Source organism: Schistosoma haematobium, chromosome 3, assembly GCF_000699445.3.
Source record: "Schistosoma haematobium chromosome 3, whole genome shotgun sequence".
Classification (NCBI taxonomy): Eukaryota; Metazoa; Platyhelminthes; class Trematoda; order Strigeidida; family Schistosomatidae; genus Schistosoma; species Schistosoma haematobium.
The window spans coordinates 26,204,170-26,228,246 of record NC_067198.1 but is presented as its reverse complement, the minus strand read 5'-3'; the positions used below and the strand labels follow the sequence as shown (position 1 = coordinate 26,228,246).

General features: G+C 37.7%; 1 protein-coding gene across 2 annotated transcripts; it reads right to left on the bottom strand.

Moving 5' to 3' along the window:
• Window positions 1–590: 590 nt before the first annotated feature.
• Window positions 591–23,371, bottom strand: MS3_00005372 (uncharacterized protein). Of its 2 annotated transcripts, none has more exons than XM_051213429.1 (6): window positions 23,232–23,371; window positions 21,028–22,345; window positions 18,300–18,944; window positions 16,324–16,434; window positions 12,038–12,391; window positions 591–3,443 (listed from the first exon to the last, which is right to left on the bottom strand). In XM_051213429.1, the coding sequence occupies exons 2-6, from the start codon at window positions 22,180–22,182 to the stop codon at window positions 3,216–3,218; spliced, it is 2,493 nt and encodes an 830-aa protein (XP_051069414.1). In that variant the 5' UTR covers window positions 22,183–22,345; window positions 23,232–23,371; the 3' UTR covers window positions 591–3,215. The 2 variants fall into 2 exon arrangements, with proteins under 2 accessions (XP_051069414.1, XP_051069413.1); XM_051213430.1 differs by lacking the exon at window positions 591–3,443 and adding an exon at window positions 7,180–10,214 and having other exon boundaries at window positions 23,228–23,371.
• Window positions 23,372–24,077: the final 706 nt, after the last annotated feature.

Below are 24,077 nucleotides of genomic sequence, written 5' to 3'. Positions count from 1 at the left end.
ACCCGTACTTTATATGATCCGACTGAGTTACAGTAATATCAAAAGACAATCATTGCCATGTGACTGCGAATAATTATCAACGAGAAAAAAGATCACTTTTTAACTATCTTTTTAACCAAATTTTAAAAAAAGGGACTAAACAATTGATGTTGATTGGTTTAACAAAATAATCAAAAAAGATGATTCAGATAACGTACTAGTATGAAACAAAATTCAACGTAGATACATTTTGACCTTATTGACGAACACACGAAAATAGTTCATTTCTAATTTATTCACACTCTATCAATATTCAATCACTATGTACTTTACAATTTCACTAAATCACTAACGAAATAAATGTTATTAACACATGATTAAACAAGAAATAGTCAGCCTATTAGTAAATCGTTCAAGGTTAATGTATAACATTTGGGCAATGACCTTTGAAAAAGGAATTAAAGAAACAATTGGGAAACTTTTATATTATAAAAAATATGCACTTTTATTTGTAAAACAATTGGATGCATAATTAAACAAAATTTTATTTTTTTATTGGAATCATGAGTCAACTGAAGCTAGACCACCATGGAAAACCTGGAAGCACTGGACGGCCGTTTCGTCCTAATATGGGACTCCTCAGTAGTGCGCATCTTCGATCCCGCACTCCGCGAGATTCGAACTCAGGACCTACCAGTCTCGCGCCAGGCGCTTAACCAACTAGACCACTGAGCCGGCATCCAGTGGTGTTAATGTCTAACTTCAACTAATTTTATTAGTATTTTAGCCAGAATTAGTCACAATAACTGTATTGCTTATAACAAGATGATCGACTAACAATATACAGACATTATGATATCCATTATTCCAGATCTTTTTATAAATTTAAAACATCAACGAACCAATTACTGTTATTAACTGAATTTCGACATATGTAAAACTACATGTGAGTAATTAACATGTTAACTGTATACTTTTAATAAATTAGAAATTCTCACCGTGTCAATCAGAACAATGCATATAAGCGAACAGTATTATTTTCAATTAGATCTAATATATAGTAATATTTATACAGATATACCAATCAAAGAAATTATAAGTCAATAAACCCAGTGAAGTATGTTGCATAACTACTCATAACAAACTAAAAGCAGGAGTAAGTTAGATGAAGGTAATACGTAGTCCCTTCATACCATGCTTAGCTGACTGTGGTAGATAAAAATGAGTTACTTCAGGTGACCTACCATATATTTTCGTCATTTCTGAATATTATCTACTTCATATAGCAGTAGCTAAAGGGATTCAAATTTTAAACCTGTCTATGCATTCAGAAATATGACACTCCAGTCCCTTAAATTAACAAAGGATTTTGCTCACTTTTACTGTTATTTCCCGTATCTTTCGTTCGTCACCTTATTTGTCGTCTTTCATCTATATTCCTCACTGTGTAATTGTTCGAAAATTTATTACTACATAGTCCCAATAACTTTTAATGATTATTATTTTAACGTCTTCGTTTCCCAAATTTTAATCTAATTCTTATGTTAAGACATTGGCTTAAATTTTTACTACTTCTATCCCTATTAGTACACTTGTTATCTCACCGTCAATTTACACTTTCTGTCTATTATGTTTAGCAATGCAATCTAATTCATTTTTAATACTGATTCATAAACTACGTTGATTGGTTGAATATTGTTCTTATATATATTAGTGTATATTAGAGTGAAGCCTGATGAAGATCTGACTGATAACAATATTTTACACTTATATATGTTGTTCTAATGCAAGCTTTTAGCGAACATGTATAACTGAGATAATGCTAAGAAAAGACGAAGTTTATTACTCATTAAAGAACCAAACTATTATGAACACGTATAGGTAATTAGAAAAACTTAAATGATTCAGAATAGATCTCACAAATATAATTGGTGGTTCTTAATCGAGGAAGTTTCAACTAAGATTGTTAAAAAGTAATCCAGTTGAGATATATTGAATGTATTAGAGTATTTGTAATCATGAAATTAACATACACTTGAAACGTATTTCATAGTCGACACTTGTTGATTAAATATGTATCAGATCTCTAAGTGAAACTCTTGGTTCATTATTTCCATTTCAATTTACAACAATTGCGTTAAAAGAAACACCGATCACGAGAGATATATGATCAAAATGGTTAGTTTACTAATATTTTAAATCCCATCATTAAAAAAGTCCATTTCTCATTAAAAGACTTTTAATATTTTATCTAGTTATTCACAATATTGATGGAATAAATAAATATAAAAAGAAGAAAAAGATTTAATTTTTGTTCGAAATTACAATACAACCTTTCTTTCATGAATTTACACATAAAGAAAGTAAACATGAAAGGAGAGAATTGTTAACATTAATTAGCTTTCATTTGATAAATGAAAGTTAAGTGATGAGTAGTAGTAGTAGTAGTAGTAATAGAAATAATCGAGAAAAGAATGGATGTAATTCTTAATAGTAGTATGCAGAAAATAACTACTGCTTAACAGATATTCATCACGTAAAATGTTTTATGCATAGTTAGAGGGATTAAAACAACTAGACATGTGTGACCGAAAAAACAAAAACCAACAAATAAACAAACTATTAAGATTAAGAAATATTAAAAATTTAAATATACAACATATAAATCGTGTAGGTATATGCCTTGGTCTAATTTTTTAAGTGGGACAAAAATCCCAATTCTCCAAAACAACGGCAATATTAACAATAACACTAATAATAATAACAATCTTAGTTCAAGGGTATTTAAAATTTATGCATCTATCAAATTGCATGAATGAATACTTTTCACTAGTCGGAACTATGCATGCTTTTTTTAAACTTTTATTTTACTAGTAATGCCATAAGAGGATACACTTACACATACATACATGCACCAAGTATGGTTAAACACTAATTTGAATCTTCACACTTATAACGATATTTGCAGGAAAAAAAACAACACCAAGGCGACGGGTTAAATTAATAATGATTTATGTGCAAAGAAAAAGAAAGGAAAAAAAAGGGTATCCTAAACTGATGTGAAATCAATCAGAGCCAATTATAATGAATAACTACAATAAAGATGTGGCACTATTAGTGATAGTAATGATAATAATAATAATAATACAGAAAGATACAAGACGAAAGCCATATTTCGGGTACGTAAATTAATAATGTGCAATAATGAGAAGATAAATAAACGAAAAAAATATTAACTAAGAATTATTAATTCTTGCTATAAAACGTTTTCTGGCTTTGCATAACATTGCCTTACGCCTGGCAGCGAAAGATGAGTTTCTGTCACCATTTAGTACTTCATCTTCACCTTCATCACCATCTGCTGTACCCAGTTGTTCAATTAATAAGGAAGGAGGACTGGATGATGTAAATTGATAGGTATCTTCAGCTTCACGGTTTATATTAGTTGTTACGTTGAATAAATACTGACAAGGAAAAAAGCAAGTAGTAATAGGGATGGATTTACACAAGATAAAGTTTTTTAAAAAGTATCATGTCGCACCATGTACGACGAATATAGTAACCATAAGATTCACAGAATACGATTAGTACACATAGAAAATAATTAGCTGATACCAAATCTTTTTATCGAAATCAAGTTATACGTCAGTAGCACTACTAGTCAGTCTTGAAGACGGAATAATTATTCCCCATTTCTTTATTACTTATCAATCACACCTGATTATTTGCATGAAGTGAATAAAATTTGTTACTTACAAGAAGTCGAATCGTGTCCCGTAGGTTTAAAGTAACAGTGAAAAATGAGTACAAGCACCTGTTTGGGTGATGAGTCAATAGATACGTAGGAGAGAAAGAACAAAGTTTGGTGCAGCACTAATCTTTGTTCTTGCTCTCTTCAAAATAATAAAGAGAACTATGTGTATGAAAGATACGAAGGAATCGGGACAGATATGCATAGACCCAAGTCACCACACAATAAAAGAAACTTATTAAGATAAATACTAAGGAATTAGACATAGTATTACTGAGAACAAAAAATGACCGGAAATAGAGAATGTGGTTCCAAAAGGAATAAACTTGAGAAACAAGAACTATGTGATATTGAGGTTAAAGAATTAAGATGAGATGAGGGATGAATGCATTTATGCCCACTGAGAATTCTGAGTGACATCAGTTAAAGTCTACAACTACTGATCACGACTACTTCTCAGAATAACAGTCAATGATTATATGAACTACTGCTATGTCCTAGTTTGAGTGCACCTAGCTTCCTTCCAAACCAACTCCTACAATTTTTGTGTTTTGTTCTTTGAGCCGGATGGTTTGGTCGTGGAGTTTTTAATGTTCTTCCGAACGATATCCTCAGCACAGACTTGAGGTAGAACAAACTGAATTATCTACTTGAGCTACAAATCTTCACTATCTCAACTCCTACAATACAAAACACCACCCGTCGAGGTAAGTGGTGGTTAGGATTACGTAACCTATATCCCAACCATCACACTGAGTCAGATCACATGGCCTCATCAACTCATTCGCCAACTTTACATAGGACCCTCAGTCAGTCAGTAACAACGTAGAAATTCGTACGTACGTACATCAGTTCGAGTTGCCACACCACATTAGCACACAGATGTAGTGGCCGATTCAAATCCCGTAGTGGTAGAGGTAATAAGAGTATAAGTAGTAATCGGGAAAATTAGTGTTTGAACATGTTATTTAAAGAGTATAATACAGTGAAATAAATTTGGAAAAAGAAAACAGAAAGGGACATGAAGAATTCAGAAGAACACAAAGAGTGGATGCACCTGCGCCATTGCAAACGATTTTGAGCCATGTCATTCAGGGTCTCTAACCATCGGTTGCTGTCATCTCGCGGTCCCCAACCAGGTAGTCTACACCTACCAACATGACTCAGTCCACTTGTCAGTGACTTCATGGACTTGTGCCATGTTTTGGTCTGGCCGCCCCTAGCTTTCTTCCAACCTACTCCTACACCACAAAACATCACACGTCGGGGCAGTCGGTCGTTCCACATACGTAACACGTGTCCCAGCCATCTCAACTGATGAAGTTTCACTACGTCATCAATTGATTTGCCATCCTTACCTAGTACCCGTTTCCTAACAACTGCGTTACTTACTCGATGGTCCCAGGATATACGAGCAATATTTCGAAGACACCTATAGTCAAATACTTGTAACCTACGAATATCCTCTACTCTTACCGGCCATGTTTCACAGCCATAAAGTAGAATGGAACGAACTGCTGCACAGTAAACCCGTACTTTGGTTGGTGGAGGGATATCTCGCGTACACCATAAATGACGCAAGTTGGTAAAAGCTAGTCGAGCTTTCTGTATCCGTGCTGAGATTTCGTCACACACCAGACTTCAAGGGCTGATGAGACTTCCAAGATAAGTGAAGCGATCGACACGCTCAATTACTTCACTCCCTATCATCAGTTCGGGTGTCAATGCAACCCAATCCTGAAGCATCTTGCATTTCGAGGGGGAGAATCGCACGCCGAACATGCTTGCATTGTTGCTTAGAGTGGTCAGAAGACTACATTTTGTCAGCGTCTTCACCAAATAAAACTATGTCATCAGCATATTCTAAGGCAACAAGTGAACCTCCCGGTAGAAGTTCAACCCCTGTAAATTTAGATGAGGAGAGTGTTATCTCTAAAAGTACGTCGACGACAAAGTTGAAGAAGAATGGAGAGGGTGGACAGCCCTGACGAACACCACATTGGGTAATCAATTCTGATGACAGTTCGTCATAAGTTATAACTCGACCAGTTGTGTTCGAGTAGAGAACTTTTATAAGGTTAATGTACTTCTTTGGTACTCCTTTCAGTGACAAACATTGCCACAGAACCTCACGATCAACAGAGTCGAATGCCGTCTTAAGGTCGAGAAATACTACCATTGTGGGGCGTCTGAATGTGTGTCTGTGTTCTAGAACCTGACGTAGTGTGAATACCTGGTCTATACAACCACGTCCAGGTTGAAAACCAGCCTGATTTTCTCTAGTCTGTTCTTCACTGGCTTTGGTTAGGCATCGAAGTATTATTGAAGCTAACACTTTAGACGCTATATTAGTCAAACTGATTCCTCTGTGGTTGTCAAAAGAGGACTTTTGTCCTTTCTTATAGACTGGCACAATCAGTGATTGAGACCAGTCAGATGGGATTACGTCCAGTTCCCAAATTCTACCCAAGACCTCAGTTAATCTCACTGCTAATACTGGACCACCATCCTTAAAAATCTCAGGAGTAAACCTGTCAGGGCCTTCTGCTCACCCTCGTTTCAGATTTCTTATGGCTTTTTCAACTTCGTAAAGGGACGGAGGACCTACATTAACTTCCCATTCAGGTTGACTAGAGATCGTGGGAAACCGAAGTGTGGCTGAAGGCCATTTGAACTGATCCCTAAAGTGTTCTGCCCATTGATCCAATCTCCTGGGTTGAGAATGAATAATATGTCCGTCTTTCTCTGAGATTGTTTCGCTAACGGTCGGGTTCCTAATTCCGGTTTCCTTAACGAGTCTGAACAATTGTCTGCTATTACCTATTGCCGCTGCCTTTTCCATCTCTCTTGCTTTTGCTACCCACCACTGTTCGCGATCATTGCGTAGGCTTCTTTTCAGCTTGTGCTTAAGCTGACTCCGCTCTTCATTATGTTCAGAGCCAGGTGGAATGAGTTTTCGAGCATCTATCAGTGCGATAGATGCTGCTGAGATCCAGTGTTGCTCCCTAACCTTCTGGTTTACCTTACTAGCAGATATCACTGCTGTTTCCACAGCTTTTCGGATATCATTCCATGCTGCCTCGTGGTGGGCATCACATACATGGCTGCCTAACTGTTTTCCTAGTTGTTCCTGAAATATACTCTTAGCTTGACTATCATTAAGTAGGACCCTAAGAGGTTTCCTTGCAGCGTCTTTCCTACGTCCAGTAAGACGCAAGCAAATACGCGCTCGTACTAGAGCATGATCTGAATCTAAGCATGTGCTCCAGAATGAGCGACAGTCTTCTATCGAGCCCCTTCATCGGTGGCTGATAGCTATGCGATCTATTTGGGTCCAACGTTGGGACGAATTAGGGGGTCTCCATGTTAAAAGATGTTTTTCCTTATGTTTAAAGTTAGTATTTCCAAGGAACAGGCGGTTATCTGAGCATAGCTGCAACAGACGGTCGCCATTATCTGTTCTTTGAGCCACGACACCATAAGATCCACCTAGATGTCTTTCCCTATCGCTTAGTTTACCTACTTGAGCATTAAAGTCACTGGCCACTTTTACTACATCAGAGCGCCTAGCTTTTCGGAGAAGGTCCGAAAGCTTTCTGTAAAACTCATCTCTTACATCATCTGAGCTGCAGTCAGTGGGAGAATAGGCAGAGACGACGAAGAGGCAACGACGAGTGTCCCTATCTTTCCGGATTCTTACTGTTCCGTTCAGTCGGGCAGCGCACAAACGGCTGTCTACTGGGATCCACTCTAAGAGAGCTAGTCCTGCCCTAGGACTCAATACTATACCTACGCCGGCGAGGCCACGGGAAACAGAATCAGGGCTTCCAGATACACGAAGCGTAAATCGAGTCGGTTCTTTATTTTGGCATGGTGAGGTCAAATGAATGACGCTACTCGGATCCTGTATGCGCGTTTCGGAGACGCAGCACACATCGATGGCGCGAGATTCTGAAGTCCTAGCTAAGGAAGCCTGCTGTCCTATTTGGCAAAGTGTTCGGACGTTAAAAGCTCCTACGTGTAGTTTAGAGCGTAGTTTCAGGAGACCAGGAATAGCGTTCCACGTACTCGAATCGTTTGCCCTAGCAGTGCGAGGTGACAAAGAGACGTGAGGAGGGTTAGTCATGGAGATAAGAGAGGTATTAGGAGGTGTAGGAAGGATTTGAATGTGACCAACTTGGTCTCGTGTGCTGTTACGGGTATGAGGGCTGATGTCACTTCCCGGCTGCCCACACCGTGGAAGGGTATTTCTTGAGGAACCTGAAAAGGAAGTTGAATTAGTGTTGGTCTTGACGACCTGGGAGCGTGACCGCAGAGCCCAAGGGACAACTGCTTGAGGCCGGTCACGAACGGCCTTTTTGTGGAAGCTTTTTGACGTGTTAGCTCCGTTCTTCAAAGGGCCTTACCACCGGAGACGGAAATCCGTGAGGTAAGGTGAGGTGTGACATTTTTAGGGTCGACCGTTTCTAACCCCACCTCTCCTTGTGGGAAGGCAGCATCGCTGTCATGCTGGTTGTCTGAGGGAAACACCTTACTGCTGTCACACCTCTCTACAGTCAGCAGTACGACTTCGCCCTCAGACCTTGAGTTGCTGCTTTTAGTCTTACCGTTCACCAATCGACCTGCCTGGCATGGTAGAACCTACAGGAACATATGTCCCAGCCAATATAGCTCGGTTGGGTCATCAAGATAGGCAACTCCGACCACCGCGTCAAGGTAGCACCTTCGGTCGGGACCCTAGGATTAGCCTTAGCATTTTTTCACTTTGTCGCGATAATATATTCAGGGGATGCATTCAAGACATCTATAGTCAAAAGTCTGCAGCCTACGAATGTCTTCTGTTTCTATGGTCCATGTTTCACAAACATATAGTAATACAAAATGAACTGCTGTACAGTTAAATCGCCACTTAGTTGGCAGACAGATATCTCACCAACTCCATAAATGACTCAGTTTGAAAAAAGCCAGTCATTTGGCTTATTGAATCCATGTCACGATTTCGTCAGACACCAATCTATCATGGTTGTTGAGATATCCCAGATAAATAAAACGATCAAAAGTCAATTGATTCGCCCCCTATTATCAATCTAGGCGATGACAGAGGCCAGTATTCAAGCAATATTTGCAGTTAGGGGGAGATAAACGTGATCTAAACACGTTTATATTGCTACTTAAAGTGATAAAAAAAAAACTGCATTTTCTAAGTCTTCACCAAATTGTCATTTTGGTATTCTAACCCAATAAGTAGACCTCCTGATAGATCAATTTTCGAAAAGTTAGGTAAAGTGTGGTTTCTAAGGGGACATCCATGGTAAAATTAGATAAAAATGATTGTGGCCAGACCTGAAGTAGTTGATGATTTTGATGACAGTTCACGATGAACTCTGATTCGAACTATTATCCGGGTTTGTGGGCTTTATCGATAAAATTTTACGATGATAAACCCAGTCACAAAATGTCTCGGCTGATGGAGTCGAATGCTGTCTTAAGGTCAGGTAATTGAACTTTAGTTGGGTTTATATTATTTTGCTTACGTTTCAAAACCTGTTGAGGGGTGAACATCTGACCAGTATATTCACTTCCGCGTGTCAGACAGACCTGGTCTCCACGAGTTTTTTTTCACGTGAAACCAAGCGTCAGATAAAAGGAAGTATTTCTCACAGGGTAATCTATAAATGATAGATGAAATCCTTAAAAAGGATTGTATATTGCTTATAAGTTCCTTGAAATGGATTTCAGAAGATGAAGCAATTATTTATGGATCTACTTCTCATTTATTGACCAATTTTGTAGTGCATTAAAATCATTAACTAAAATGTTTATTAGCATAGCTAGACTAAGCATATCAAGTTAAGCCAGTCAGTTATACGCAATGTAGAACCTGGGAAATATGAGAATCGGTTCAGTGTCACACCACATCGCCACAGTAAGATACCAGAGTAGTATAAGTAGTAACAACCTTAGTTATATTAGAAAAGATTAGGTATAGAGGATACAATTCGGGAAAATCTGGAAAATAATCAAGATAATTAGGATCTTATAGATAACAAAGAATGAAGTTACTTGCAAGCCGAACAATGGAATAAATAGTTAGAATGAGGAAAATACTACTTGATCACAACTAACTATAATCGTGAATCATATCTGTCGGAGTTTTAGTTTTCGATTTTGTTGCTCCATATCTTAAGCTGACAACTTATTTATTTCTTTTAATTAGTTCAAATTTGCTCAATAAATCCCACTGATATCGTAGTGAACGAGAACACAAGCGGGGACAATCGGATGTATTTGAATACAAAATTACAGAGCGTCTTAGTAAAATCTGAGAACTGTACAATAAATACTTCATTTGCAAAATGTTAATCAACCGTTTCAGACTTCAGTGTTCTTTCGTTTCCACACCATTCGCTCTCTCTTCTTAGGTCTTCTTAACCTTCTGCTGCCAGGCACTTCACTTTTGATTGATGATACATACTACTTACATCTGCCGACATCAGTTGCACATACCATAATATGAGATACGTGTCCAATATAAAACACGGTATTACAAACAAATTAGAATCGTAACAATTAAACCAATAAACAATAAATTTAAGAAGGGAGAGGGGTAATGTACGGTCTTTGGATGCTTAGTTTGGTTAGGATGTAAAATTACAGACAAAATTTTAGTCGATGTATACTTAATTTCACTTGCAAATCTCAAATCAATATATGACATTGAATAGTAACTTAAACTCTGCATGAACTATTAGGGCCAAATGATATCTTATAAAAAGTGCGTATCACGGACAGTGGTATATTTTAAATTTCATCACGACCAGAATTTTGCATTTTAACATGCTGGATCGAAGTAATATGGATGATTACTAAGTATTTAGCGTATCTCATGTGAAGTTTCGACCAAATTACTACATATTTCACTAATATGACAGCATATGTTAAGCAGTCACGTCTACAACGGTAATAATATTTATTGGTAAAGAAAAACCGAAAATCAAGAGATAAATATGGTGTATGTTACTTATGTTTGCAGATATAAGTAATATGTAACACCAATCGGAAGTGGAATGTCTGAGAACCGAAGGCTGACAAGATTGAAACGAAGAGGAGAGAAAAGGAAACTGAGAGCTAACAAGATAACAACAGGAATGAAAGAACAACGAATTTTGCAAGAAATAAGTGAAAGATGTGCAAATGATGTGTCTACTGTACGGTTTTCATAATTTATGAAGACACTGTAATTTTATGCTAAACAATAAATTGGTCTTCTCCATCTGTGTTCGTTCAGTACATAACAACTGCTTTCACGCATCAAGTTTCCTGAGTAACTCGTTTTACTATATAGATTTAAAATAATAAAGGATGAATATAAACATGCAACGAGTACTCTCTGACTACAGGTGGTTTGGAAACACCTCCCCATCTTTGTAAAGACTTCACGTCAAATATCGTTGTAGCATGCATTCAATTTAGATTAATTTACTAAGGCCAAACTCAAAAGCATCAAAGCTAAATTACCTAAGGTACTCGCTGCATATATGATACAGAAGTAGTCTACGTACAGATAAATATGATGAGATAAGATAGGTCAATATTTTTTGTATCAATTTAGACCAGGATAACAGATATGAACTTCGTTCAATGTGACAATTATATTCCACTGACCAAATAAGGTGAACTGTATATCGTTAAGATAAAATTTTCAATGTATCGTCGTATTGAGAACAGTTAACTACCACGTAGCCTGAAAACGAAAAGCAGTTTGTCCTGATATTCACTGATGATCCCAAATAAAATATGTAGTTGGATTGAATAAAAGTAATTAATCGACAAAGCTATTGACTACTGATCTGAAGCGTTTGGTGAGTTACATGTAGATGAAGTCAACTACAAAAACTGATGGTGACAAGGATACATAATGGGTTTATAACCTATTCATATGCTGAGGTCTCAACATTTCTTAACAAAAAAGAGAAAACCAACAGCAATATGGATCAAAGGAAGTAGTGAAGATACGGTGATAATGTTACAGACTTATAAGACAATTAAGACTGATTTTGTTTTGAGCCACTATGATCAACACTATAAGAGATTTCTAACTTTTCTTTACCATCTAACACTAAAATAAAAAAAAATTAGAACTAAATATATTTCAAAGGTTATAATTTTTAGGAATGGATTTTCAGTCGATCATAATTACTAAAAGTACTTACAATAAAAAAGCCGAACATATAAAAAATAGTTAAACAATAAAGAACAGCATTTTCACACGAAAAAAAACCTAACATGCATCATTATATGACTTACATTCTGATTTACAATAGCACTAGTAGTAGGAATCATGTCACTAGAGCTTGAAGTAGGGGTTATCGGTGATGGTCTAGCCATTAAATTTTCTGCTGCTAAATCTGGAACGCCTGTAGCTAAAAGCTCAGCAATTATCACAGAACGTGGGAATTGTGGGAACATATTGGTTAGTTGGTCAACAGCAGAACGTAGATATAATGGTAATACATTCAAATCACTATTCCCATTAAACATAGAATTATGAACATTAGTATGATTAAAACCTGTCGTTTGTTGACCATTTGTTTGATTATTCAATTCGTTAATTGCACTGTAGGGTTGAATTCCACCAACATGAAATACCTCACGAAATACCTGTAGCAATAAAAAGTGTCTATCAAATCCAAGATAATAAATATGTACAATTAAATTTATATGGTTCAATAGATGATTTTTCCAGAGCAGATTGGCTACAATCTACTAAAATTCTAATGAACTACAGTGAAAACTAGAGAGTTACCATAATATTTGAAATCGTCAACAATTTATTCTTAGCTAATAGATTTCATAAGAAAAACAAAGTAGAGTTGATTTTGCATGCATCAGTTGTAAACGACACGTACTGAATTTAAAAGTACTGACACTAAAATTTAATTGCTTAAAATCTTGGTTTGTAGGTAGGAAGCTGAACTTACTACTTGAACGTTTAGAATCAAGAATGCTGGGTAACAGTTAACCGGTTTAAGAATCACAATTTTTATTATATGCTATCTATACTGACCGAAAGCTATTTTATTGTCACAATAGTAGCTGAGCAAGTTTGTTGCATCAGAAATTTGAAGTTGACTTCGAAAAACGGACTAACAGATTAAATTAGACGAGAACTAAATGAACACTTATTATTATAAAATCATTGCACTAATTGTGTGTCACAAAAATAGTAAAATACCATAACTCATATGATTAGAGCGTGAAAAGCACTTAATTAGATGGTAAATTAATATCCTAACCGTCGCTTAAACCTTGACATGATGGTCGGGCTTGGATTATCGTGATGGTTCGATGGAAGTAAACTGACCAAGTATTCGTTAATTTAGGTCTTACCGTTATAGTCATGTTGGTTGTTGAGTAGTAAGAATAAAAACACCAAACCTGTGGTCCGAGGGCGTAGCCGTACTACCAGCTGTATGGGATTGTGATAGTAATATGTTGCTTTCCCTCAAACAACCAGAATCTGCAGCTATGTTGTTTTCCCACAATGGAAAGAGGGGGTTTGTGAAGATCAACTCTAAGGGCAACACATCTCAACCTGCCCATGGATTTCGGTCACTGGCAGTTGGGACCTTAAAACTAAGGACCTAGCTCAAACAAAATTACTCGGAGGCAGTGTGTGAGTAGTTTCGTGCACTAGTCACGCCACCGGGTATTCAAGACTATTCCAAATCCAAATTCTGTTCCAGGTCCCTAAAGAGAAAATATTCTCACAAAACATCACACGTCGGGGCAGTTGGTCGTTGCGCATACGTAACACGTGTCCCAGCCATCTCAACTGATGAAGTTTCACTACGTCATCAATTGATTTGCCATCCTTACCTAGTACCCGTTTCCTAACAACTGCGTTACTTACTCGGTGGTCCCAGGATATACGAGCGATGTTCCGAAGACATCTATGATCGAATACTAGTAACATACGAATATCCTCTACTCTTACCGGCCATGTTTCATTGTCATAAAGTAGGATGGAACGATTTGCTACAGGTATCCATAAGCTCTCACTCGACTAGTTGTGTACAGGATCCCAAAGTGGATATTTTTTATTACTTTAACACACAGATATTGGTACAAGGAGGCACCAAATACATATGCGCCACACAAATCTCATTTGATTTGTGTGAGGGGTGTGATACTGCTCGGGTGCCCGAACCGAAGCAGGTGGCTTTCTTAGGGGGCCACACCCGGAGCCTTTGACCTTAAGGTCTAATCCACAAGGCAGTGAAACAACGTCAGGAGATGCAGTCCCATGGTAGCCGGTGACCAACGGTTGGTTCATACGCCATTTATTACTTCAGGGTACTGAAGCCCATGTGCACCATTGGTTTGGAATCAGGGTTTTCCAACTTCCCTAGGTGGAATCTCCATGTCCACCAACCCGGTTAACGCGCTGGATATTCGCTTTTCGTCCTCTCAATTTCGTAAACAACACCCCCGCCGCGAGAAGGCAGTGAGCAGGACTTCCCTGGCAGTGATTGTATGCACATGGCCATGTGAGAGCGTTTCGAGAGGGATAGCGGACTCTCCCCACTCTCGACCGTACCAGGGCATTTGGGGGCTATTCGCTTGACCCCATCTACCCAGTATGGAGAGCCAACGTAATATATTCTTTGTGTATCTAGAGAAGTGACGTGAACTTGTAGTCTTGTCGGTGTAACTATAAGCACTAGACCTAGGAGTGGAACAGGGACTTCATGACTGGATTCCCGTAGATCGTAGCTTATCTGATGTTCAGCTCAATAACACACTAAGAACTCGAAAAGATGAAGTCATAAACTGTTGTTTTTTTTCGTTGCTCTTACTGATGCCGCTACCGATTGTAGATCCGAAGGAGTAAGCGATGAATTTTACATGAAACTATGACTTCTTTCTGAAAGCCAAACCCTCAGACGTAGTCGTAGCAGGTGATTTAAACTCCAAGATCGGTAAACGAAGTCAAAATGTGAAACAACGAGGTGTGTCTTAAGGGGTCTCGGTCTGGAAACAGACAATGGTGACGGTCTTCTGTAATTATGCTTAGACAATCGCTTATTCCTATCAAGTAAAAAATTTAACAGAAGAGATATCTTTTAATCTGCCAGCCCCTAATCTCAACACAAAGGTGGAGACAGATCATACGACCATAAGGCATCATTGGAGGCCTTATATAGACTGTCAATGCATCCAGAGTACATGCTTGGACTCTGACCATGCCCTAGTGAGAGCACAATTCTGATTGAGTCTTAGTGAACACAGAAAAGCCATAACAAGGAGACCCCTTAGAATTTATTTCGAACATGCTTTCAGGAATGAAGTAGTTCAACACTTGGCTGATCAAGGGGTTCAATACGAAGGGACTCGGCGCGATAACCAAACAACTGTAAATAAATAATAAATATTAGTCACTAAGTTGTATTAAAAGGTTAGGAAAGACCAGTGCATTCACATGCCACCTAATGAATTAATAGATGTTCGAAAACTCATCCTAGAAGGCTTAATGAACATTGAAGAACGAAAAATGATTAAACGTAGACGAACAAAATTGTTATGCAATGATCGTGACCAGTGGTGGGAACCACAGAGGTCTAAAAAGGCTTCGGCAATACGTAACACTAAACAACTCATCAGACCCGTCAACGAAATAGGCATTAAAAAGGCAACTAATAGTGAAACTATTTCGGGAGAAGACAGCAATAATATTCAGTTTCAGTTTAGCAGATTAAGACGATAAATAGGACAGTTTAAGAAACAGATCATCTGAACTCCAGTGACTATTAAGTTAATCAGGATCTCTAAACAACCTGAATGGGGAATCGATACGAGTTCCCCAACTCTTGGTGAGGTTGAAAAAAGTTATAACTGATCTAGGAAGCGAAAGAGAAACAGATCCTTACGCGTTAACTCTAGAGATCTTTAAGGACGATAGTCGAATGGTAGTTGACTGAGATACTAGAGTCTGGGAGCTGGACGTAATTCTATCGGACTGGTCTCAATCGCTGATCGTTCCAATTTATAAGAAAGGATATAAACACTATTGCAATAATCACAGAGGAATCAGTATGACCGTGGAAAATGATTGTCTCTATAATCATCCAACGCTTGGTTAGGATTCGTTAATGATAGCATGAAAATCAGGATGATTTCAGATATGGACGTAGATGTATTGACCGAATATTTACTTTTCGTTAGGTTTCAAAACAAAACAAAACAGGAATACTCACTGACATCCGATTATAGTGGCATTTCGTGACCTCAAAGGAGCATTCAATTCTGCTGAAGATAAGTAAACATCAGTGTATATCTAATAGAATCCACAATTAATTCATCATTCTGCTAAATTCGATAAATACATATATCATTAATGAGGTTAATATAGCTTCGAAAAACTTAAATTTAATTATTTTGTAGATATAATGACAACTCTTAGCGTTTACATGAAGATAAATATGACCGTATTACATATCTTAGAAGGATCTACCGCAACCAAGAATTTATCCGCTTGATATATAATTGATTTAATTATTTAATAAAATAAATTATCCCACAAAAAAACTTACTTCAGACAGTTCAACATGTAAAGATGGTAACCAGGAGAAATAGCGTGATCCATCAAAATGGAAAGATCTACGTCTAATTTGGTCTCTAGCTTCATTTCCTGGAGCAGTTTGCTGATTTTACATGGAAATAAAAAACACAATAGATACAGATGACTCGATAAAATATCAGTAAAACTACCCAAATCAATAGTGTTGGAAAGACAATGATTAATTCAAAGATCGATAATTTTAAGTGAAATGACTGTGTGTATACGGCCAAGGCATGAAATGTTCACGTGTAATCGTGATTAAAAGGACTTTTAGACATTTTACAGAAAAAAGAAGGAATGCAATCCGCAAATAAAAAAATTAAAAATATTTGCAGCAATAAACATTTGTAAACTTTTTTAAAGACCGAACTAAGCTTTTACAAATGCAATGGACTAAACAGAAATAAAATTACCACAAACAGACAATTTAATTAAAATTTGGTATTTAGAAACAATTCGAGTCGTATAAGTTGTGCGTGTACATCTCATCAAAAGTGAAATTAAGTCAGGACTCAAGAGTGAAAATAACATAAAGAACAATCCCTAACGAAAAGTTTGAAGATCGTATCCAACTACAGATATGATGGTACATTGAGAAACATATCTGTTTGCTACAGATTTGTAACGCACATACAGCAATATGAAATTAGAAAGTAACAACCCTAGTAATCTGGGAAGTACGCTCACTTACCTGCCATTTTAAGAAAAGTGGACTCATATTTATAGCCAAGGATTATTTGGCTTTTATGTCTTTCCAAAACGACGGCCAGCCCAATTACTTAAATTACGGTATAAATACTGAAAGTAACTGGAGGTAACCCAAAATAGCCTATTTCACAGAATATTAGTTCATAAGTCTAAACTATTTTACAGAGATGTAAACAGATTTTGAAGTGTTCTATATGGGATTACTCCGATTTTTTGAAAGAGATAAGTGCTTTTTTTATTTTTCTCGTTAAAATCCCATCAGCCAATCGCCTTAGTACTTGGTAAATATGAGCGAATAGTAGCACAGACAGACAGCAAACCTTTTTTAAAGCATATTGCCCGAAAGCTTTTACCACATCCCCTTTTCATGATCCCTATAGTCCACAAAAATGCATGGTTTATGTTTGTTAAGATGAATGAAGTTACTAAGTATGAAAAAAGGTGCCCACTTCACTTACATCGCCAGTATGAGATCAGATGACAAGCACACCCTACTGAGTGAAATCTGTAGACTTTATGACACATATAGTTTGTAACTAATCGTAATGCATTTCTAAAAATTTCCTGTAACTGTACATTGGTATGGCTCAGTCAAGCTTTTAATTAATAGATTATTTTTACCTATAAGAACATATAGAAAGGTAAGTTAATGACATCAAAATTTAAGTGTTTGAAAGGATTTATAGATTGGGTGTATGATATACATTCTAGAAATCTGTATCACCAAGAGAACACAAAGAAATGGATACTAGCATGGTTCGTAGATCATACACTTATGAAGACAACTACATATATATATATATATATATATATATATATATATATATATATATATATATATATATGCACATTGTATTACTGCACACAATCTTATTTCGACTGTAGTATATCAGATTACAGAAATATCGAAAACTAAATCTTACAGCTACACTGGATAAAACGCGACAGTTGAAATATTTCTTTTAATTACTTAGTTCTGGCTATATAATCCTTGGAAAACAACGTTATGATTAATATTTACTCAGCATGCATATTTTTCCTGATGCATAAACATGGAAGCCTCTCAAGAATGGATGCCACAAATCGCAATAAGACGAATACTATTTAACCACTAAATCTTTTTCAACCTATTAGACCTAAATGTGGTTTGGGAACTTACAACTATTAATGTTGCATTTGAGAACTTATGAAAAATAATAGAAACCGACTACTGATAGTTTCAACATCAAAACTACTTACATTTTGGTCATCAGTATGCGTTGCTTCTCGTACAGATGAATTATCCTCATTCTGTGTATGGACATTTGGTGTTTCTTCAGTCTGTGAGCCAGAAATACTAGCAACAGAACCTTGTGTGCCTGATTCACGAGGTAGTGCATTTAGTGCAGCCGTTTGAGCGGCAGCAGCGACAACTGGGGCAGAACCAATACTTAATCCAAGATTTAACCCTACAGCCGTAGCGAACATCCTGGAAATACCAGACGTTTGGTTAGGTTGAATTGCATTATGAGGTGTAATCAGTGGCTGTACATTATTGACTCCGTTACGATTAGTTGGACCTTCGTTTCCAACATTATTGAACAAGTTTCGAACAAGCATACCAAATGCTACGTTTTCCGACCGTTGTGTCCTGTTATGATTGTGAAGAAGTATAGGAGGTATGCCCAAATCACGCCGACAAGTAGGACAACTTGGATTCTGTTCAAGCCAAGCACGAAGACAGTGTTCGTGGAAATCATGACGACATGGTAATCGACGCCAATCTGTCATAACATCCCAACATATTGCACAAATAAGTGCAGATTGATTTTCGTTATCAAAGTAGAACATTTGTGAAGTCTTATCGTCTGTTTCTGTTTTTTCACTAGCATCCTTGGAAGCGGCCTAGAAATGGAAATATAGATATGAAAAGCATAGAAAGGAAATGAAATTGTCCAAGGAAGTGGACATCGATGAACTTTTTTTGTAACTTAAAACTACTAAAAAGATGTATAGATGAAAAGTCGACAAGCAGCTATTCGCATTCGATTGTGACACTTTGATTTGTATGAATGAGTAAACCAAATTCTCGAAAACTACAAAACCAAGTCACCTAAGTGTTCCTCACCATAGGTATCTGGGTAAGAGCAATAGTGAATAGGGAATAGTTACGAAACTAATAACGAGAAACCAGTGAGTTTAGGGTTTAAATAGTAAATTTAGTGGACTTAAGATATCAAAACATCATTAATATTACTAACTTAATACCAAGTACAGATTCATTAATACATTACAACTGTGAGGACTAGTGACACTGTCTGGTTTACTAAACCAAAGCAAGTGGAGTGAGATTAGAACCTGAGACTAAGTAGCTAAAAATCGAAAATTTTAAACTTTGAGCTACCGCTTTAATGAATCCAAATATAAGATCGATTCGATCATCTCTGTTTTCCCAATACTGCACAGCAGTTCGTTCCATTTTAATTTACAGCTGTAAAGCGTGGCCATCAAGGGTAGAGGATACTCGTAAGTTACTAGTATTTGGTCACAGATGTCTTAGAAAGATTACTCGCATCTGCAGAAATCACTGGGTAATTAAATGAGGTTAGACTCAAGGTATTAGGGAATGATGGTAAATCAGTTGATGATGTACATCTTCATCGATTGAGATAGTTGGGTCACGTATTAATCATCCTCAACCACTGATTACCACGACGCACAATACTGACAAGCGTTGGAGACGGTTGGAAGAAAGTTAGGGGCGGCCAAACCAAAACGTGGCATCAGTTCTTGAAGCCACTAAATTCTGGTCTGAGCCATGTTGGCAGATGCAGACTACTTGGTTGGGGTCCGTGTGACAATCGTAACCAATGGTTGAGACTCAGAACCGATGAGTCGGTGTACACACTCTTTGTCTTCCCTTAAACCGTGAGATTAAATTGCTTTATAATTTTTATTCTACGAACTAATTCTTTCTCTCTGTATCGCGTTCTTATATGCGGTCTTTTTTATATATTAATACCGTTGAATTGCTTCTATGAATTTGCCGTTCATTTTGTTGTGCTAATGAGTGGCAACTTGGATGGATGCATTTATATGCTGACTGACTGACATTCTAATAGCTCTCATCCTGTAACGGACCTATTCTCGTTGAGTTAATTAGCTCTCCTTCCCAACCTAAATATCCTATTTTACTTGATCTCCTGGTAGATCAATGCCCGAAAATTCAGTCGACGAAAACGTTATTTCTAACATTAGGTCTATGATGAAGTTAAACAAAAATGAAGATAGTGGACAGCCTTGACGGACACCGTTTGAGGTTGCAAAATCAGTTGAGAATTCGCTATAAGCTCTGACTAAACTGGTAGTGTTCGAATAAAGAGCCTTCACAAGGTTTATTTACTTCTAAACCGACCGTAGCTGCAAGCTTGACGTGGTGGTCGGGTTTGCCCATCGTAATGAACCAGTCGAGCGATACTGGCTGGAACAATCCTTCATCAAGGTCTTACCATGCCTGACAGGTCGGTGGTAAAGAGATAAGACTGAAGGGCGGCAAGATTGAAAGCAGCAATCCAAAGGTCCGAGGACGAAGTCGTACGTCTGAATGTACAGAGCTGTGGCGGCAGTAAGGTATTCCCTTCAGACAACTAGCATAACAGCGATGATGCCTCCCCACAAAGGAAGGGTGGGGTTGGAGAAGGTCGATTCTAAAAATGCACACCTCGCCTTATTCCACGGATATCTGTCTCCGGAGGTAGGGTCCCAACAAATACGGAGCTAACACGAAAATCACTCACAAAAAGGTCGTGTGTGGCCGACCTCAAGCAGTTGTCCCTTGGGCACTGCGGTCACGCTCTCAGGTCACTAGGACTACCCCTAACACGATTTCATTCTCAGGTACCTCCAGAAGAATACTTCCTCGGCGTAGGCAACCGGGAAGTTTGTTTAAAAAAATAGTACAATTTGATTAGGAATCAAGCTAACTCACATAATACCCTGTCTTGCAAGCCTGGTAGTTCTCATTGATGTATTTCATTAGTCGTCTTTGTGCTAGGTGGCGAGATATACTGTTAGCCAAGTTTGAGTAAGATACACGTATATGCAAGAAAACAACAAGGCTAGCCACAGAAAACACTCTACTCCATAATAGAAGATGTAGATAGTGCGTTATTTCTGTTAGCCGGTAAAAGCATGTGAAAAAGAGCTCATAATAGTACGTAACTGTTGAATGGTATTGCCAGCTTTGACCATTGCGTAGACACCAACGGTCATATGTCTGTATGATTAATCCACAAACAAGATGTGATATTGTACACATCAGAAGCGCAAACTCAGATATAAGTAGGGCGACAACATCAACAGCATCATACAAAAGCTCCTTTTTCCCTGTTATTTTAGCTTTCAATGCACCCAACACAGTTGGTGTTTTGAGGCCAGTTAAGAAGGAATTCCGTGAATGAAGATCTAAAAAGTCTCCACTAGTTGAGACATCTATGTCTGCCAACGTGAAGCAGTTTTCCAAACCGGCTTTAAGTAAGTACCAATTTGCAAAAGAAATGATAATAAACATACAGTATATCCGCAACCACTGGCGCATGTTTACGGCACCAGAAGCCGACATTTGGTTACATCTGGAAGAAGCCACAGATGTTAACATGTGCAACACACCGAGAATACTGAACCAACAAAGCCATCCCAAGAGACTTGTCAATCGAGAAGGATTAATTGCGCCGGAAAGTATGATAAAATGGAAAAGAACAAAACGAAAGAGAGACTTGGAAAGGGATACTCTTTCAGTAGATGTCAAGCTTCCAAAAAACATAATTACAGCTACTTTCCAGAGAACCAAAAGAACTGCAAACAGCCCCAGGACAAGTGATATGAAAGTTGATATATTTTCGATTGGTGAAGAAGCATTATCGTCAAGTTCCGAATCTGAACTGGTATAATTTGATAATGTCAATACTTCCAACGTTTCTGAGTTTTCTTCAGGGTGAAGTATGGACTCAAGTACACAAAACGCTGAAAGAATGGCGGAAACTGACAGAAATAAACAAATTTCAGTACGAAAAAGCCACATCACGGCACTCTCAGCAATTCTATAGAACCGTCTGCAATACAAAGTTAACTTATGAATTATCATTCGTTATTCTTGTTGTTTCAAAGACCCAAGACGATTCAATTTTCACTTCACCTCCCGAACATCACGACTCTTTTAGTCAGGCGTTGAGCGACATGTAGCAAGTATACTTGCAATGTTAGATTAGTGACTAGCGGAAATAATCTTCCTAGCAGAGGTACACAACCTGCGAAATAGAAAACACGAAGACTAGCATAAGTTTGTTGGATTCCGGATTTTACATAACATCCATAGTCAGACACAGCTTACTGTACCAGAATAAACTGTCTACAGTGCGAAGATACTAGTGGTATGTCTAAATACTACAGACTAAGACTTATTCTGGACCAGTAATTGGAACTTAATGATGTGGTATGTTACAAAGGTGGAATTTAAGGCTATTATATCCCAAAGTACTAACAGTTAAAATGGTTGTTGGCGGGACTGAAGTTTTCGTCAAATGCTCTTCCGGGCCTAGAAGAAATGAACCATCAGTGTGATGCAGGTAGGGATCAAATTATACAAAACAACAAGGACTAAGAACACGACATGCTATTTAGAGTTTTACTTTAGGAAACTCCGAGGAATTTGTTTACTCTTCAGATGGCAGTGAATTCATAAACTTGACTACCAGTGAACAGCAAAAGGCAAACCCAGCTCAAACAGCTACGTGGTAAATATGGCTTTTAATTATTTCCCCTAGGATTTTTATGACGACCTGACCTGTAAAAGTGCTCCATAGGATAGTTTCGGGTGGTTATGATGTAGATTTTTCTGACGTCACCTCTAAATCGTGGAGAATCTTGGTGGGCGGCCTATGCTGTTCCGGGTGGGGGGTGGCAAGCGTAAGTCTGGACTATATATTCTGAGGTATAGATCTAATGGCTTCAGGTGTTCCTGGAAGGATCTGAACTTAAAACTTAAGGGTGGTTTGGAGTTTCTCTGTATATACTTGAAAAAGACCATTTGGGTAAAGGGAGGAACCACATTATATTCTATGTAGGGCTGAATAAAATTTAAGCGCCAGCCAAAGTCTCACGATACACCAACACAACGGAACATAACCGACTTACGCACACAGATTTCAGCATATCCCAATGTCCTCTTCAAGTTACAAGGTCATAGTACGCATGTTCAATTTAAAAAGGCTCATAAACAGATTCAGATTTTGTATCGTGAGCGGAAGTCAAACGGGCTTAGTTATTCCTTTTTTTTAGCAAATTTCTTTGATTGCTTAAACGCTTCCCGATATATCGATAGTATTTAAAACATATATGAACCTCTGTTTCTGTAATCCGATTTGATTGGGTTGGTATTCTTCGATTATAAATGTGTTACGTGTGAGGGGCTTTGTCAAACTTCGAATACAGGTGACATCTATATTAGGATACTGGCCTTCGTTGGTAAAGTTAAATCAACGAAATCTCCCATGTAGGATTCTCGGAATTCGCTTGAAAAACTCCAGCTACTAGCAAATTAGACAAATTGAATACACAAAGTGTGAACGCAATAAAGCTTCTTGCGTTGTGCCTCTAATTTCTGAGCATCACCACAGGGTCTTTAACTACGCCTGCAGCCCTTCTAGAGCTACTGCCCATCTCAAGCCCAGGTAAAGAAGAAGGGATGGGTATGTGGTCGGCAACCATATTTCGTAGAAAAAAACCTTGATAAAAAAACGCCAACCAGAATAAACGGATTAAACAATTTAAACTCTGTCCTGAGAGTTGAAGGAAGAATTATGACGCCTCATTGTGAAAGACAAGATTCTCCGGAGGAAAATGCTGCACACACTCAGGGAGTTGCTCTGATGCTGTCCAAAGAAGCACGTAATGCACTTATAGCATGGAAAAAGCAAGATTTTTAACTACAACACAGAGAACACTAACCCAATCACATTTGATGGAGAAGGTCTGGAATAT

Excerpts from the sequence above, each read along its gene's own strand:
- MS3_00005372 (XM_051213429.1), bottom strand. The coding sequence starts at position 22,182 with ATGATAATTCATAAGTTAACTTTGTATTGCAGACGGTTCTATAGAATT. Across the intron at positions 18,945-21,027 it reads CTTGCAAGACAGGGTATTAT|GCCGCTTCCAAGGATGCTAG; the intron begins GTGAGTTAGCTT and ends TTCCATTTCTAG. Across the intron at positions 3,444-12,037 it reads GTGCTATTGTAAATCAGAAT|TATTTATTCAACGTAACAAC; the intron begins GTAAGTCATATA and ends TTTCCTTGTCAG.